This window comes from Raphanus sativus, chromosome 3, assembly GCF_000801105.2.
Source record: "Raphanus sativus cultivar WK10039 chromosome 3, ASM80110v3, whole genome shotgun sequence".
NCBI lineage: Eukaryota > Viridiplantae > Streptophyta > Magnoliopsida > Brassicales > Brassicaceae > Raphanus > Raphanus sativus.
Window position 1 is genome coordinate 22,738,363 of NC_079513.1, and position 17,086 is coordinate 22,755,448.

The 17,086-nt window shown below is 29.9% G+C and overlaps 2 protein-coding genes across 2 annotated transcripts; both read right to left on the reverse strand.

Annotated features, from left to right (window-relative positions):
* Nucleotides 1–5,906: 5,906 nt before the first annotated feature.
* LOC108831873 (transcription factor bHLH35) lies at nt 5,907–9,630 on the reverse strand. Its single transcript, XM_057005153.1, has 5 exons — nt 9,427–9,630; nt 9,189–9,351; nt 8,885–9,106; nt 8,617–8,787; nt 5,907–6,159 (listed from the first exon to the last, which is right to left on the reverse strand). The coding sequence occupies exons 1-5, from the start codon at nt 9,504–9,506 to the stop codon at nt 6,055–6,057; spliced, it is 741 nt and encodes a 246-aa protein (XP_056861133.1). The 5' UTR covers nt 9,507–9,630; the 3' UTR covers nt 5,907–6,054.
* A 2,941-nt stretch (nt 9,631–12,571) lies between these two features.
* On the reverse strand, nt 12,572–13,513 carry LOC130509726 (putative FBD-associated F-box protein At5g50270). The gene has a single exon (XM_057005906.1). The coding sequence runs from the start codon at nt 13,511–13,513 to the stop codon at nt 12,572–12,574; it is 942 nt and encodes a 313-aa protein (XP_056861886.1).
* Between the last annotated feature and the right edge of the window lie 3,573 nt (nt 13,514–17,086).

Sequence of the window (17,086 nt, forward strand, 5' to 3'; positions counted from 1 at the left end):
CTAGGGTTACTCCATTTATGGAGTAATCTTACACATTACTCCATTTTGGAGTTGAACTTTTTTTATTTATGAAATAGTCCTTTAAATATTTAATGTTCTTATTTTTTATTTAAATAATATTTTAAAATGATACAACAACATAAGTTATTTCATTATTTAATAATTTGACATAAAATACATAACATAATTAAATAACAAAAATAATATAAAATAAAATAATATAAAATAAATGATTTAAATATCCGATTTCAAAAAAAAATACTCGATCTAAGAATATCAAAGATAAAAAAATTCATTTTTCATTACGAAATGCATTAATCGATCATTTGTGGGGAAATATTCTAATGCTTATTATTGAACCAACTTATACATTATGTTTTATTCTATTTTTATGATTTTTTGTACCTTTTAATAATAAATGTTTAATTTAAATAAATTATAAGTATTTTTGCAAACATAGAATAGTTGGAGTTAATTAGTAAAATTTTATAAGTATAAGATACTATTAAAAATTATTAACTATTTTTGGAGTAAAAAAAGGAGTAATACATTGGAGTAAAACATCACTCCATTTTGGAGTTGCACCATTTTGGAGTAAAATTTGGAATAATACATTGGAGATGCTCTCAGGAAACTCTGAGGTAGTCGTGTATATATACGTATCATATCATAAAACTGATCACATCTGTATATATCCGTATTTTGTAGGAATATTAAGTTTATTGATGATCTGTGGAGAAATCATATTTTCTTTCTTGTCTTAACCACAGTTTTTCTTTTTAATTTTTTTTAACACAAACTAATTATATTTAAATTAAAAGTTCAATGTGCTAAATCGGTTACACCCGGAGAGATCTTTGATAGTAATTGATAAACTTGAATAACTAAAACATGACGAAAGATGGATGCGACTAAAGAGAGAAAAGACCCACAGAAAAACTTCACTTGTAGTTTTAAATCCCACGTTCGAAAAATGCAAATAATCTATAACATTTGCCATAGACCAAGCTTTCAATACGTAAGGTATTCAATGTGAAGACTGAGAATTATTTACTCATTAAAACATAGGATGTGCAAATGTTATAGATAAAAGAGGATTTTTCTCATTAAAACATGGATGAGCCAGCGTAGCTCATCTTTCATGTTGAGAATTATTTTCTCATTAAAACATGGATGTATGCAAATGTTATAGATAAAAGAGGATTTTATGTATGGTCCATTTTTTTTATACAAACAAAGTTTTAAATTTTAATATATTTTCTCCGTTTTAGATAAAAGAGGATTTTCACTTCATATTTTTAATATTGATATTTTACAAATATTTCCACATTACAATTTCATTTCTCATTTTGACATATGGTTACATTATTTTATAGTATCACATATCTTGTTATTCAGGAGAATATCTTTGCCCGAAAACTTATAAAAAATGGTCTTAAACTATTTAGTTAAAAACGAATTCCAACACCAATGAGTTGTTTTTTTTTCCTATCTCTGCGGCTTGTGGGTTTATTTCATTTAGATCATCAATGTCTATCAGTGGTGAAGGTTTACTTCAATCCAACATTATCTTTTTGATGACAGAAAGAAAAGGATAGCAAAATAATGAAAACTAGATTCTGATGACCCGTCCTTTGAAAGGACGGGTATATTTTTGTTTTCATTTTTTTGGGATATTTAATTTTTATATTTATGTTTTCTGTAATTATATTTGTAATTATATTAATTTAATTTAATATATTTTTGGTAACATTTAAATATGTCAATTGCATAATTATACACTTTGCCATATGCATTTCAAAATTATTTTTAAATTGTATTCATAAGTTTACAACATATTATATTTTTTATTAGTTACCAAACATAATTAGTCAAGAATATTCATACTAAAAAAACCTGACCTGGAATCGATCTAAAAATTAAAGTCTCGTACTCACTATTTTGAAACCCGACCCTGATTTGCGATTGAACCGGTAAACCGGATGACCCAAAATAAATCAGGTTTGGGTTTTGTTAAAAAACTAATATTTTAAAAATCAAAGAATCACTAAAAACTTGGAATCTGGTTACCTGAACCACTGGTTGAACCAATAGATAATTTCTATTTTTTATTTAAGTTTTTAATTATATTTTTAAAATCTGTTTTGTATAACTTTTAGTAAAGAAGTTAGGTTTTTTAGTTTTGTTATCGAAAATTTATTAATAATGTTTTTCGTTTGGTTTACTTTGGATTTAAAGTTTAATTTTATCATTCATATTACACATATAAATAAATAATCTAAATTATTTTTGACATTTTGTATGTTAAATGATATAAAACATCAAATAATATTTTGGATATGTATATATTTTATGTTTAAGAAACATTTAGAAAATACTTAAATTTAGTTTTTATATATTTATTTTCATAACTAATATATTACTATATAATTCCTACCAAAATATATATATTACTATATAATATTTGATAAGTATTTTATATGTTTGTTGGAAAACCCATAAAAATGTACTCATAAAATATTAATAATAGAACTAAATATAATTAAAAGATCAACATGATTAAATAATATTTAAGATCTTAAGAATTCTTTTGTTTTTGTAGAAATAGAATATATTTTAATTTTAAATAAAAAGTTATTAAATTACATGAATGCAATCTTACCGAAAAGATATGGTGTTTATAACATAGGCAAAATGAAAATGTGTTGGTCATATATTAAACTTACAATATAAGTAATATATACAAATTATATAAAAGCATCTCTCTGTTTTATTTTTTTGTTAATATTTGATAGTATTTAAAACATGCTATTTGCTATATTGATAATTTTGTTGCATATTTCCAATGCAGAGCTAAATGATGATGCGTTGAATATGATTGGGTTGATGATGATATGGTTTGACGACGATGACTTGGATTGGGGTAGTAAAGAAAGCCAAATATATGTGTTATGAAATGAAATAGAAAAATAAGAATATAGTTATTGTATTGACTGATTTCTTGGAGATATATTCCATGTCGTTAGCTATGTGAGTAGTTTAGTTGGTCTTTTTTTATTTCTTATTTTATCCTTAATGAGCTTTTAAATATTAAGCAAATCCATGATGGCATGAAAAGTAATATTCCATGGAAAAGTGATCCTGATTTAATTGTATTGACTAGATTCTGATGACCCGTCCTTTGAAAGGACGGTTATATTTTTGTTTTCATTTTTTGGGAGATTTAATTTTTATATTTATGTTTTCTGTAATTATATTTGTAATTATATTAATTTAATTTAATATATTTTTGGTAACATTTAAATATGTCAATTGCATAACTATACACTTTGCCATATGCATTTCAAAAATTATTTTTAAATTGTATTCATAAGTTTACAACATATTATATTTTTTATTAGTTACCAAACATAATTAGTCAAGAATATTCATACTCAAAAATCCTGACCTGGAATCGACCTAAAAATTAAAGTCTCGTACTCACTATTTTGAAACCCGACCCTGATTCGCGATTGAACCGGTAAACCGGATGACCCAAAATAAATCAGGTTTGGGTTTTGTTAAAAAACTAATATTTTAAAAATCAAAAGAATTACTAAAAACTTGGAATCTGGTTACCTGAACCACTGGTTGAACCAATAGATAATTTCTAGGGGAATTTTCAAAAATACCACTTTGAAGTTACCATTATTCATCTTTACCACCACTAAGTACACATTTTCAAAAATACCTTATTTATTAAAATGTTAAAGACTCTTATATCTTTGTTTTTATATGCTTTTCAAAAATTTTAATCCAAAATTCTAAACCCTAAACCCCCAATTCTAAACCCTAAACCCTAAATCTTCAACTCTAAACCCTAAACCCTAAACTATATACCCAAAATTCAATATCCTAAACCCTAAACCCTGAAACCTCAACTATAAACCCTAAATCCTCAACTCTTAACCCTAAACTTTATATCCTAAACCCTAAAACATCAAATCTAAACCCTAAACATAAAATCTAAACCCTAAATCCTAAACGTTCAAATCTAAACACTTCATTAAAAGTAGTGGTAAAAGTGGTTAGTGTAAATATGAAAAGTGGTACTATGAAAATGGTATTTTTGGCAATTTCTCTAATTTCTATTTTTTTATTTAAGTTTTTAATTATATTTTTAAATCTGTTTTGTATAACTTTTAGTAAAGAAGTTAGGTTTTTTAGTTTTGTTATCGAAAATTTATTAATAATGTTTTCATTTGGTTTACTTTGGATTTAAGTTTAATTTTATCATTCATATTACACATATAAATAAATAATCTAAATTATTTTTGACATTTTGTATGTTAAATGATATAAAACATCAAATAATATTTTGGATATGCATATATTTTATGTTTAAGAAACATTTAGAAAATACTTAAATTTAGTTTTTATATATTTATTTTCATAACTAATATATTACTATATAATTCCTACCAAAATATATATATTACTATATAATATTTGATAAGTATTTTATATGTTTGTTGGAAAACCCATAAAAATGTACTCATAAAATATTAATAATAGAACTAAATATAATTAAAAGATCAACATGATTAAATAATATTTAAGATCTTAAGAATTCTTTTGTTTTTGTAGAAATAGAATATATTTTAATTTTAAATAAAAAGTTATTAAATTACATGAATGCAATCTTACCGAAAAGATAAGGTGTTTATAACATAGGCAAAATGAAAATGTGTTGGTCATATATTAAACTTACAATATAAGTAATATATACAAATTATATAAAAGCATCTCTCTGTTTTATTTTTTTGTTAATATTTGATAGTATTTAAAAACATGCTATTTGCTATATTGATAATTTTGTTGCATATTTCCAATGCAGAGCTAAATGATGATGCGTTGAATGTGATTGGGTTGATGATGATATGGTTTGACGACGATGACTTGGATTGGGGTAGTAAAGAAAGCCAAATATATGTGTTATGAAATGAAATAGAAAAATAAGAATATAGTTATTGTATTGACTGATTTCTTGGAGATATATTCCATGTCGTTAGCTATGTGTGTAGTTTAGTTGGTCTTTTTTTATTTCTTATTTTATCCTTAATGAGCTTTTAAATATTAAGCAAATCCATGATGGCATGAAAAGTAATATTCCATGGAAAAGTGATCCTGATTTAATTGTATTGATTGATAAAGTTTGTATTGTAATGCTGGTAGTTTTCCTTTTCTGTAAATGGGCTTTAGAGTGGGTCTGTAATACTGTTAGGCCGTATGGTAGCCACTAGCCCATTGTTCTCATTTTCATAGATTTTTGTGGTCTTCCACTCATATGCCCATAAAAACAACCAAATGCCCATGCAAAAGATAGTTCCTCATCCCCTCCAGACTCCAGTGGATAAACACTTACCCTACGTTAATAAACTAATCTTTTTGTCACACACCCTCAGTACACAAACCCATAAAACGAGATCTATATTATTTCGTCCTAAACAACTCTTATCCGTAATCTTGAACGGATGAGTCACTTATGAGTCACCTGCGTAATGGGATGTTATCAGTTTCTTTTGTTGACAAAAGCGTAAATCAATCATTGGTCCACTCTTTTCATTTACCTTACTATTAAGATTGCATTATCTTTTTTTTTTTTTTTTTTTTTTTGTCAAACTAAGATTGCATTATCTACCAGTGAGAAATAAGAAACAAAACTCCTTTTAAATTTCAATTTATATCAAGGATTTAACATCCCTTCCGTTGGGGCGCTGGACCCCCTACGGGGATAGTTGGGAATGTGACTGCCCAGATACCAGGACCCTCTACGGGGATAGTTGGGAATGTGGCTGCCCAGATACCAGAGTTACCAAAAAAAAAAAAATTTATATCAAGGACACGAACATACCATTCCCCACCCGAAAAAAAAAAACAATGCGTACGATTACGATTATATAGACATTATATAGACGCAAAAGAAGTCTTCGTGATGGGCAAACAAAACGAAGGGAGAAGAAAATGAAAAATATATACTATTTTTTTGTAGAGATAATTCAAAACACAAACTTTTTAGTATAGAGAGTCCATGCTCCAAGTAGGGCTCTGAGCTCCATTATAAGCTCCTATTCCTGATTCTATTTTCAACCTCAACACCTCTTGTTCTTCTTCATCCGCCTGTTAAATGAAATGTTTTTTTTTTCATTAATTAATCATCAATGCTTTATTACAAATTGAAAAACTGAAATGAAGACATGAGCAGGGCTGGCGCTGAAGTAAAGTTCACAAAACACCTATTTTAAGTGCAAAAAAAAAATGTAAAAAGTATTATAAAAATTAATATATAGTAATGTAAGAGACAGGCCTCACCAAAGATAAAGCCAACTTTGTCAAAAAAAAAAAAAAAGATAAAGCCACCACGTATTATTAGTAATTACGATCATAATCTCATTTCCAATACTTTTGACTCTTAATTTCTTAATTTCTCTATGAGGCATTTGGTGGAATCATCTATACTTTTATAACTCCAGACAATATGTGACATATTTGGCAGAGTTAACTATATTTTATCCTTTATAATGCACTGTTATTTAATTCGCAACATTCATTACAAAGCAATCAGATTCTGCTTTACCACATAGACAACATTGTTTTCTTCTTTTTTTCTTTAAATAGCCAAATGGACCCAACAATGAGCGTCGGACCAAAATTTCTTTAAAAGGATACACTCCAATAAATATTTGGTACACACTGGAAGCTTCCGACATGGAATCCATTTATGTATAATGGAAAAGTAGTACTATAACAAAAGCATTTTAGAAAAATCAACTGTCAAAAAACAAGAAAACTGTTTTTGTTTAATATCTGGAAATGGTTTGAAAATCTGAATAACAGTATAAGAATATAATATTGTTTAAAAACACTGGTAAAAATATATTAAAAATAATAATAATGGACGCTTATGTTATTAAAAAAAAAATTTCATTGTCTTACGAGAAACTATTTATTTGAACTAGTTTAAAATATACAAAAATGACCTAATCTAATTACATAAAACATCTTTTATCTAATATAATAAATAACAAAATTTAACATTTTATATATATATTCCAAATCAAATAATAATTTCAAATTGATTTATATCAAAAAATTATTAAAAATATAAATTATTCAAAAATTGTTTTTACTAAAATATTTCTCAATAACATTGTACAAAAATATTTTCAATATATATAAGAAAAATATATACTATATTTTTTATATTTCACATTTATATTATTAAAACATTGAAATTGTTTGGAAACACAGATAACAAAATATTAAAAAATATATGTTGTTGAAAACATGTATATATCAATATAATAGACTTATGTTGTTAAGAAAAATTAGAAGTCAATTATATTATGAGAAACTATTTATCTAGGTCATTTTTAAAATATACGAAAAAATTACCTAATTTAATTACCAAAAAACATCTTTTGTTTAAACTAGTCATAGAACAAAATTTAAACTTTATATAAATATTTCAAATCAAAATAATAATTTAAATTTTATTTATATAAAAATTAATTCAAAAATATACATATATTAAAAATTATTTTTACTAAAAAATCTGATAACCAATAAAAAATGTTTTCAAGATATAAGAAAAGTACAATACAATGTCCAATTTCAAACACCAATTTAAATTAGGATTTTTTATATTTTACATTTTTTGTCATCATATTTTACATTAAGTTTTTTAAAATATGATATATGTTATTATTTATATGATAGTATATATATATATATAAAATATTATTAATTATATTATTACTTTATGATAATATATATAAAATATAATTAATTATATGATAACATATATATAATATATAACAGTGACATAAAAAATAAATAATAACATATTTTAAAAATATATAATTTTCTATAGGTGTGCGGATCAAAGTCCAGTAACTTTTACAAATGACGCTTCTAAAGTGGAAATAGGAATATACAATATTATTTAGATTTCAATATCATGCCGTTTAGTTGATGGCCAAAATTGGGCAATAGGGTCACACGGTTAAGTGGCCAACAAAAATAAATGTATTGACTACCCAGACGACCAAACCAAAAAAAAATATTAAGCTAACCCGAATATCTTTCTCCTAATTTAATCATTAGTTTATTCAGATAAGATCTTACTTTAAATCAACCAGAAAGGTCTATGTATCGTCTAAATCACTATCAAATCAAGAAATCTTACATTATGGTAAAAGTATTTATATTTTCTTTTCTGAAGTAAACAAATAAAGTTAACACAATGGATCAGTGCGAGCGTCACCAACAAGGCATTTATTAGTGTTAAAATAATTGGGCAAGAGCATTTAAACCACACAAAATCCTTCAACAAAACCAGATGAGATTATTAAAAAAAAAAATCTTTTAAGAAACAAGAGGAACTACCAGTATGGTGCGATTTACATACTTACCATTAGATGATGGAGATTGGAGACTTTAAGAAAAGTTAACTAAAGTAATAATATACTACTATTTGATTGCTTCCTTTTACTCCCTTTTTCTTGAAATGTTTACTATCCACTACTTGACTAATTTCAATCATCACTTCTTAATATTAATTAACTAATTGCTGACCTCAATGAAGAGAGTGTTGAAGATCATGCCGGAGAAAGAGTTGAGATTGGAAGTGATGATTATGAGATTCAATGACTCAAGAACTTCACACAGTTTCACCATTGTATCTGTTCTCTTATCACATGTTACATTCACCACCATTGTCCTCTCTCCCATGAATGTTACCTTCAACTTCAATCACCCAAAACCCCACACTATTTTTATTACAAACCATTTCTTAAATTTGTGATTCAAGGTGCAATGCAACTATAGGAATCAGAAAACTTACTTCAAGAACTTCGATGAGAGAACGGGAAGAACCAGAATCAAGCTGCTTCATTCTCTTAGATGTGACAGGAACCAGTAAGTCACGGTCAAAATCTTTACCAAAACTCAGGCTACTCTTTGGTGTAGATTCAAGTTCTCTGATCTCAGCTTCGAGCTTCGTTTCTTCATATTGTAATCCTTGTATGTAACTTATAGCATCTTTGAGTATTGATGCTTTATCCATCTACCACAAAATAAAAATAAAATTCAATTATAATAAGCATGGATCTTAGAAATAGAAGACAAAAGAGTTTTGAGTTGCGAACCTTAGTGATATTAGGAACAACTGCTCGAAGAGCAAAGAGCCTCTGGTTAAGCTTTTGCCTTCTGTTTCTCTCCAACACAATATTCTTTGAAGCCGGAGACGCAGCCGCACCGTCAGGCGAACTCGAATCATATGATCCGGAAATAGCTTCCTCCAACGGCCAGCTTTTATTATTAACAAGAAAAACTATCAAGAACTCAAGTGATTCAAAGAACGTAATCAAGAAAAGAAGCAAGAACCTGTCATATTCAAACTCTTCGTTTTGGAGGAAGGAGTTGGGTTCCCAGTAATTGTTGAGTTCTTGGTTGATATCGTCCATTTTCCGACAAATAAACTTAATTGTCTGATCGTTTAAGTGGTTTATCTTGTCTCTCTCGATCCGTGAGCTTTATATAGAGAAAGGCCGATGAGAATATGAGAATTGAGACAGACCAGCGGGAGACAACAACTTAGATTTCCAGTTACTATATACATACACACACCCGCGACGTTGTATCTTACTGAAAAAAAATGTCAATTATTATTTACTAGTACATAGTAACTGGCTAATTAAAAATCTAGATATTTTATATTTAAAATATTTTTTAAAAAAATAAAGACTTAGTCTAATGTTATAGAGCGTATTTAGGATGATATATTCGACACGAGGACAAAACTATTTTAAGACAAGCTAGCAACAAAATGACAAAAATGGTGAAACCAACAAATAGCAAAGACAAAATCAAAAATAAAGAAATGATTTCTACAATAAAAATAAAAATAATTTTTAAAAAGTATTAAAAAAATTTAGGTAGTCAAAATTTAAGAAACAACATTCTAAAAGATATCAAATAATTTTATACATAATCAACAAAATAAATATAATAGTCAAATGGATCACACCGAAAGAGCCATAGTCAAAGAATATCAAACAAAACTCCGTGTTTCATTTCACATATGTTTCGGCAGGAATGGTCTCTAACGAGAGATGATGTCAAAAAGGATCTCATTTTGTGACCATCTGAAAAACGTTTTAACGACCAACAGACACAGATGTATCCACAGCAATGAACGACGTTAGGTATAGACCCCCAAGCCTAAAGGCATATACTCAGAGAATTTCTCACACAAAACATCAAAAAGGTCGGGGCAATCATGAAATAACGAGATAAATACCTTTATTTCCTTGTCCCTCGGTCAGAATTGTGTAGGAAGCTTCCCCATAAGAGTCTGACTTGGTCCTCATATCTTGCTCAAGTCTCCATAGTCGCTTCCCATAAGACTTGGTCGTCTACCTTGCTCAAGTCTTCATCGTCGAGACGTTTCCACCTCTTGACACGTTTAACTCCTGTCCATGGGTCTCGTCCTTTCCAAAGCTAATTAGCGTCTATCAATATTGCTCATGCGTTAGTATGGTCTTCCATAAACATGGTATCCAAATATCTCTCAATGTTACTGTATCTCTTACTCTTCTCTTTTGTTAAGAAATTTATTTACAGTCGACTGAATAAAATTTTCTTCTTTCCAAAAAAAGAGAAGAGTAAGAGATACAGAAACATTGAGAGACAGTTTCTGCGAAACTTGATTCTACAACACCATTATGGCCATAACTTCTTTCGCAGGCAGCGAGACAGTATCTTAACGAAACCCTTTTAAAGAAACAAGTTATATAAATAAATTCTGCCTCACCAACTTCAGTCAAATATAAAGTTACAAGTACACTTGAACACCGTGACAGAAACTACAATTTTTGTATAATGAGGCTTATTTTTGGCATGATGAATGGACAAATCTGGGACCTGTGTTAGAGATCACAGGTGATTCTGGGCCAATGGTTTCCGGAATAAGTCTCGAAGCAAAGGTCTCTGATGTTTGCACTAACAACAGCTGGAATCTATCAAGAAGTCAGACACCAAGTGTTGGCTGTCTTAAGAGCTTGCATGCCATCAGCACCAATGAATCTTCATTCTGGAAGTCGAGATGTTATTTTATGGAAGTCAGATCAGGCAGACGATACAGGAAGGTTTCTCTGCTTCTAGAACTTGGAAAACTTTAAATCCTTGTCTACACACTGTGGAGTGGCATAAATCAGTGTGGTTCAAGAGCCATATCCCAAAGCACGCTTTTAATATGTGGTTAGTCTCTCATGACCGCCTACCCACATGGGATCGTCTTATCAGTTGGGGATAATCGGTCTCTCATCAATGTGTGCTTCGCGAATCTGCAGATGAATCTCGAAGCCATCTATTTTTCACATGCTCACACTCTATTCAGATTTGTCAGTCTTTGTTTGATCAATTAAACTTCACGCCACATACTGATCTGGAAAGTATTAGCTTATGGATTGTCAGGGCTTCTCAGGATTAAAAGATAGGAACTGTACTTCATCTTATATTCCAAGCAGCCACATATTACATTTGGCAGAAAAAAAACAGGCGGATGCATCAAGACACTCCTAAACCAGGTCCAATTCTAAGGAAAGAGATCACAGTTTTAATGAGAGCAAAGCTAGCTTCACTTGACAGGAAATAGAAAGATTCCCAGCATATGAGACCAAGTACCAACCAAACGCTTTTAAGCTTCATTAGGACATGGTTCAGCTACTTTCAACCGAGATAACAGAGAGCATCACCCACTCTATTGCGTCAAGCTAGTTTCTTAAATTATATGTATCTTGTGTTTACAATTTCTCTACCCAACACATCTTGTAAAAGGTTCCCTTTATGGGAAAAACAAAAGATGGAGTGAATGAATGTTTTAAAAAAACAAAGGCAAAAAGGCAAAAAAAAAAACAAAAAAAGCCAACAACAAATCTTTTTTTTTTGCCAAGAACCAACAACAACAACAACAAATCTTTGTTGAGCTAGAGCAGATGGTTACTTTTTTTAAACATCTCGCGCTTCTTAAGATGAATGCCACTAGTTTTTTTTCTTCTTCTGTTCCTTCATAATGTACCCATTCAAAAGCTTCAAGACTCGATAACAGACATTCAGGAACTGAGTTCGGTTCACTCCAACAGGGACGCGGGTCAGAAGCCTCGACGAGATGGCACTGGGATAAATTGATGGGAAAGAAATACAGTGCATTAGAGATTAACAAGAAAAACAAAAGATATATACTAATGAAAAAAAAAACTAAATAATTTGACATGAAGAAAAAAAAAATGGACCTCTTTGAGTCTGAGAGATTTTAGATTAGGGGAATGTCTGAGCATACACATAAGTAGACTCAACCACTCTGTGTCACATGTGCATATCTTTAAATGTACAAGACAGGAGAAGACGCTACCAGAAGGATACTCATTCTCCATATATACGAGACAGAAAAGTTCACAAACACGAGATTTGACCATAAGAGAAGTCGCTATCCGAAGTTGTTTACAGATTGTTATACGTGTAACGATAGCTAGGCACAACAAACAGCATGCAAGTAAAGAACAAGTACCTCTGAAGTTAATAAACATAAATCGAGACGCTTGACAGAAGTAATAGAACGCATAATCTCTCCAGAATGCGAATAAATGACGTCCAAACTTGCCGTCATAATCTTAGGCATACCATTCTCAATGATGCAAAACCCTTCCCTGTGATCGACAATGTCCAACCACTCCAATGAAGGAGTATCTATCACAAACCCATCATCATCATCATCATCATCATCATCATCATCATCATCATCATCATCATCATCATCATCATCATCTAATGCATGCAAGACCAAACTCTTTAAAGAAGGCACTCTTACGGTGAAAACAGTCACGTTGTCGGATGGACATTGCTCCACATGCAAGACTTCAAGAACATGACAACTGGATAAAAGTCTACTGACGAATTCATCACCAGGGTACTCCACAGATAAAAGGCTCAGAGTTTTAAGAGATGGGAAAGAAATCGAGGAAGAGACATCTTCAAGGATCACTTTACTTAGTTTCAAAGTCACAAGCATTCTACACCCTGCGTACAAGCTACTTGGAAGTACTATGGGTGGAGATTCACTAGACGCCAAACCACCGTCGATTTCGACGATCAGCTCACGCACACAGCATTTATCTGCAGCTCTAATACACACTCGGATATCTTCAGCACCACAGGTTTTACCAAGTTTGAAATGCAAAGTTTCTATCACAATCGCAGGAGCCTCGTGCAGAAACAAAAACCCGTCTACGAAGCGGGAAAATCTTCCGTATTCAATACTATGGTAGCTGTCATCATATTCAAGTCTTGGCACAGACGTAAAAAGAAAACGCCATCGCTTAGACAAAAGCATCGTGGACGCAACATCTTGCGCAGGCAGCAGCGACAATATTCTCAAGAGCAGCGCTTCAGGCAACTCACTTATCAGATCCATTTTATAACTGACAAGGTAGCTACTTGTTTTGAAAATCCTTCCAAAGCAATAACACGAAATAGTGAACAACTAGTTAAACAGTCATAAGCAAGCAAGGAAGACAACTAGGTCAAGGCAAGCCCTAGGTTATTTATGAATAAAAACTACTTAGGAGTCAAAAAAATAAATAAAACGAGGATTACAAAAATTTCACCGACAGACAGATACCTGAGACCCCTCGTTAAGCGGAGAGGAAAAACTGACACCAGTTCGTAGGTTCTAACTTCTAATTGATTGGCCATTCTCTTCAGATTCCACATTCCTCTAAAGCCCTAGAGGCATTCCCGCAAGAATTATAAGAGATGTCAAGGATACACCTAATGATCAAGATGATCTGATTGATCCTGCATCAACTAGCTATGGAAACCATAGTTAATACGTTTATCCTAGTGTTTCTAAATAAGTAAAATAGACTGTATTTTCCAAAAATAAATGTATATATATATATACCAATTTTAACATAATTATCCCTAATTTTTAATAACTGTTTTACGTACGTGAGAATTAATAAAAAGATAAAAATTGTTCATTTTTACTTATTCTGAATTAACAGATTTTCTATTTTATATCTTTTTACTTTAGTAAAACGGTTAATTCAAAATAAGCTTTTGATATGGTTTTCTATGGGATAAGTGGGGTACCCTGATGGCTATCAATCATCGTATATGAATTTTGGCACCACCGTCCAAAGAGGCTTAAGATGCCATCGTTTTGACAACACCATTGGCCACAACATCTTTCGCAGGCAGTGAGACAGTATCTTAACAAAACCCTTTTAAAGAGACAAGTTATATAATAATCATCCATAATTCGATGACTGTACAGCACATTAGGAAACGAATTATATGGTTACAGGCCTATTCCAACGTTCCAAAGACATTCGATATTGGATTGGACATTGGTTGGAAAACAGTGATCAAGCCCATTAATTTTCTCTGGCATCAGCAAAACCCGACTTGAGTCTTGAAATCAGTCATACTCATACATCGTCCGTATGACCGTATGATACATGAGTATGACTCGTTATTGGTCACGAATTTTAGTTTTGAGCTAATAATTTGTTGTTTGTCGTTTAGCGTAAGACTTTAAATGTACAAAACCCTATAACACAACACGAGAGCATATATACTAGGCTTACTAGCCATGTGTTGATTTATGTCCTTGACCGTTGTCCATTATGTGATTTTTACTTGTCGACATTATGAGTTCGTACTTCGTCAATAATTCCAAATTGTAAGACATAGTGGGTTACGGAAATCAGTGTGAGAGCAAATTTATATTTTGTGAGATATTTAGAGAAGGTGCAATATTAGAAAACTCACGATAAATTTAAGAGAAATTTAATTGTATAGAGTTAAACCTAAAATGTATTTTTTAAAAAAATTATCACCTTACACATACTCGTAAAACTCGAGCTTCTCTCTATTAAAGCACATCCAATGGAGGATCTTTAACAAAAAATCCTTACAAAAAAATAATATAAAATTATGTGGGATCCGCTAGTTTTAGGTTTATATGCCGCGAAAATCTTTGGCTAAGAATTAAATCTGGTGAATATGTTAACTATTCACGGATTTCACTGATATGTGGCGATCTGCGATTGATTATATATATATATATATATATCCAAGATTAATCCGAAATGCCATTGTGCTAAGAATTCCAATGAGTCTCACTGTTGGAATGCTCTTATATCTCATAAGGTTGATGATCGTTTACGCCAAACAGACATGCATTATCTTTACTGTAAACATTTGCTAGCACCCTAGGTACTTTTTCTAATGTTGCCTGTCGCATGAGATCATTTTTAAGTTCCTTTATAGTTAAAAATAGGTGTAAATTCTTTGAAGCAATATGTATCTTAACATTTTTTTTAAAAAAGGATCACATGATACATATCTTTTGATGAACAGTTTCCATAAGATCAAGTAAATATATATTATAATATCGCTCAAGCAAATATATTCTACAAGCATCAACCAGAATAACTTTTGAATAAAAGTAACTATCGTTTTCTTAAACCAAAAAGGAAAAAAAAAAGAAAAACTATGATCTAAGCAAAGAAAACTTCTGGCATGTTGTAAAACCTTGGGCCATAGATTCTGCTGGCTTGTAAATACAACAAGAGAGGGGTACGTTACTAAAATTTATGGCGAATGCGACCATAGTATTCCGAGCCGTCGATTTTCGTGTTCGATCCACGACATCCAGTGTATAGATGCCGATCTAACGGTCATGATCCATTTTCTTCGAACTTACCTTACCAAATGTTTCTGGCAAGCTTTTTAAGCGTTTTCTTAGCACCACTTGACACTTGTAAGTTGTAACAGTCACTTTACATATTCAAGCAGTTTTCTAACCTCTTTAACGTGATTGTATTATGGCATGACGAACACACGAGCCCGACCATTAACGTATAATCATACTTTTGTTTGCTCTTAAATGTACAATTTTTTTCCCCTTTGATTTTACATGTACATTATTATCAATCCAACACGCACGGGTGGTTCCCACATTTGAATGATTGCAACGACAGTATGCAATTTTTTTTTTAAAAGCAAAACAAACTATAGTATGAATTAAAAGTGGTTTATTTGTGATATAACTAGGAAAAAGTGAAATTAGTTTTGTAGAGAGATGTCAGAGATAGATAGAAAGAGGAAAGAGGAGAAAAAATGTGATTTTGGTTAGATAATGAATTATGTATTTTTATTTGGTTATTTCACTTAATTTTTCTTAAAAAAAATCTAATTGGTTTTTCTGCGAACTTAGTTTTTGTGAGATATCAACTGTTGACATTTTACAACTATATACAAAAAGTGATATAAATTACTTCAAACTATTCTAAACTTCTTAAAACCATTAAAATTGTTTTTTTCTAGTATTTGTGGTTGCGAATGAATAAATAAATATAAATTTTTTTGTAATTTTTTTGGAAATTTTAAATTTTTTTTTAAATTAAAATATTATAAATAAAACATACACACACCCATATATATATTATTTTTAATTTGAATTCACAAATAATATCATAGTTTATTTATAAAAACTTTAAACTAAGGATATTCACTATGATTTAAACATTAATATATATATATATATGTGTGTGTATAAGAAGATATATAAATATATAAACAAAAAAATTAAAAGAAAATTACACTATATTAATAATTATTAAATTTCATCACAATAGCATTGTTTATGATGTTTTATAATATTATAATATATTAATATTAGTAACTATTATCAAACTATGACATCAATCAATTTGTAAATATATCAATTTTTAATCATTATATTAGTCGTACAAATTATTAATAACGTTAAAAACCAGAATTCATTTACATCCGCAAACTTCTTCAACCACAACTACAGTTACCGAGTTTCCACGAGTTTTACCCATTTTAACAAAAGATAATTCTACTAGTTTTGAGTCTCGTATTTCTAAGATATTATAGAATATTATTTATTATTTCATATGATCCATGTCATCAAAGCTGCTTTTCGACTAAATTTAAACTCAATTAAAATCTG

Bases quoted from the DNA above. Each gene is read 5' to 3' on its own strand.
- LOC108831873 (XM_057005153.1), bottom strand. From the start codon at position 9,506: ATGGACGATATCAACCAAGAACTCAACAATTACTGGGAACCCAACTCC. The intron at 9,107-9,188 runs GTTCGCAACTCA...ATTTTGTGGTAG, and splicing joins TTGTTCCTAATATCACTAAG to ATGGATAAAGCATCAATACT. The intron at 6,160-8,616 runs GTCAGCAATTAG...TTCATTTAACAG, and splicing joins TCAACACTCTCTTCATTGAG to GCGGATGAAGAAGAACAAGA.
- LOC130509726 (XM_057005906.1), bottom strand. From the start codon at position 13,513: ATGGATCTGATAAGTGAGTTGCCTGAAGCGCTGCTCTTGAGAATATTG.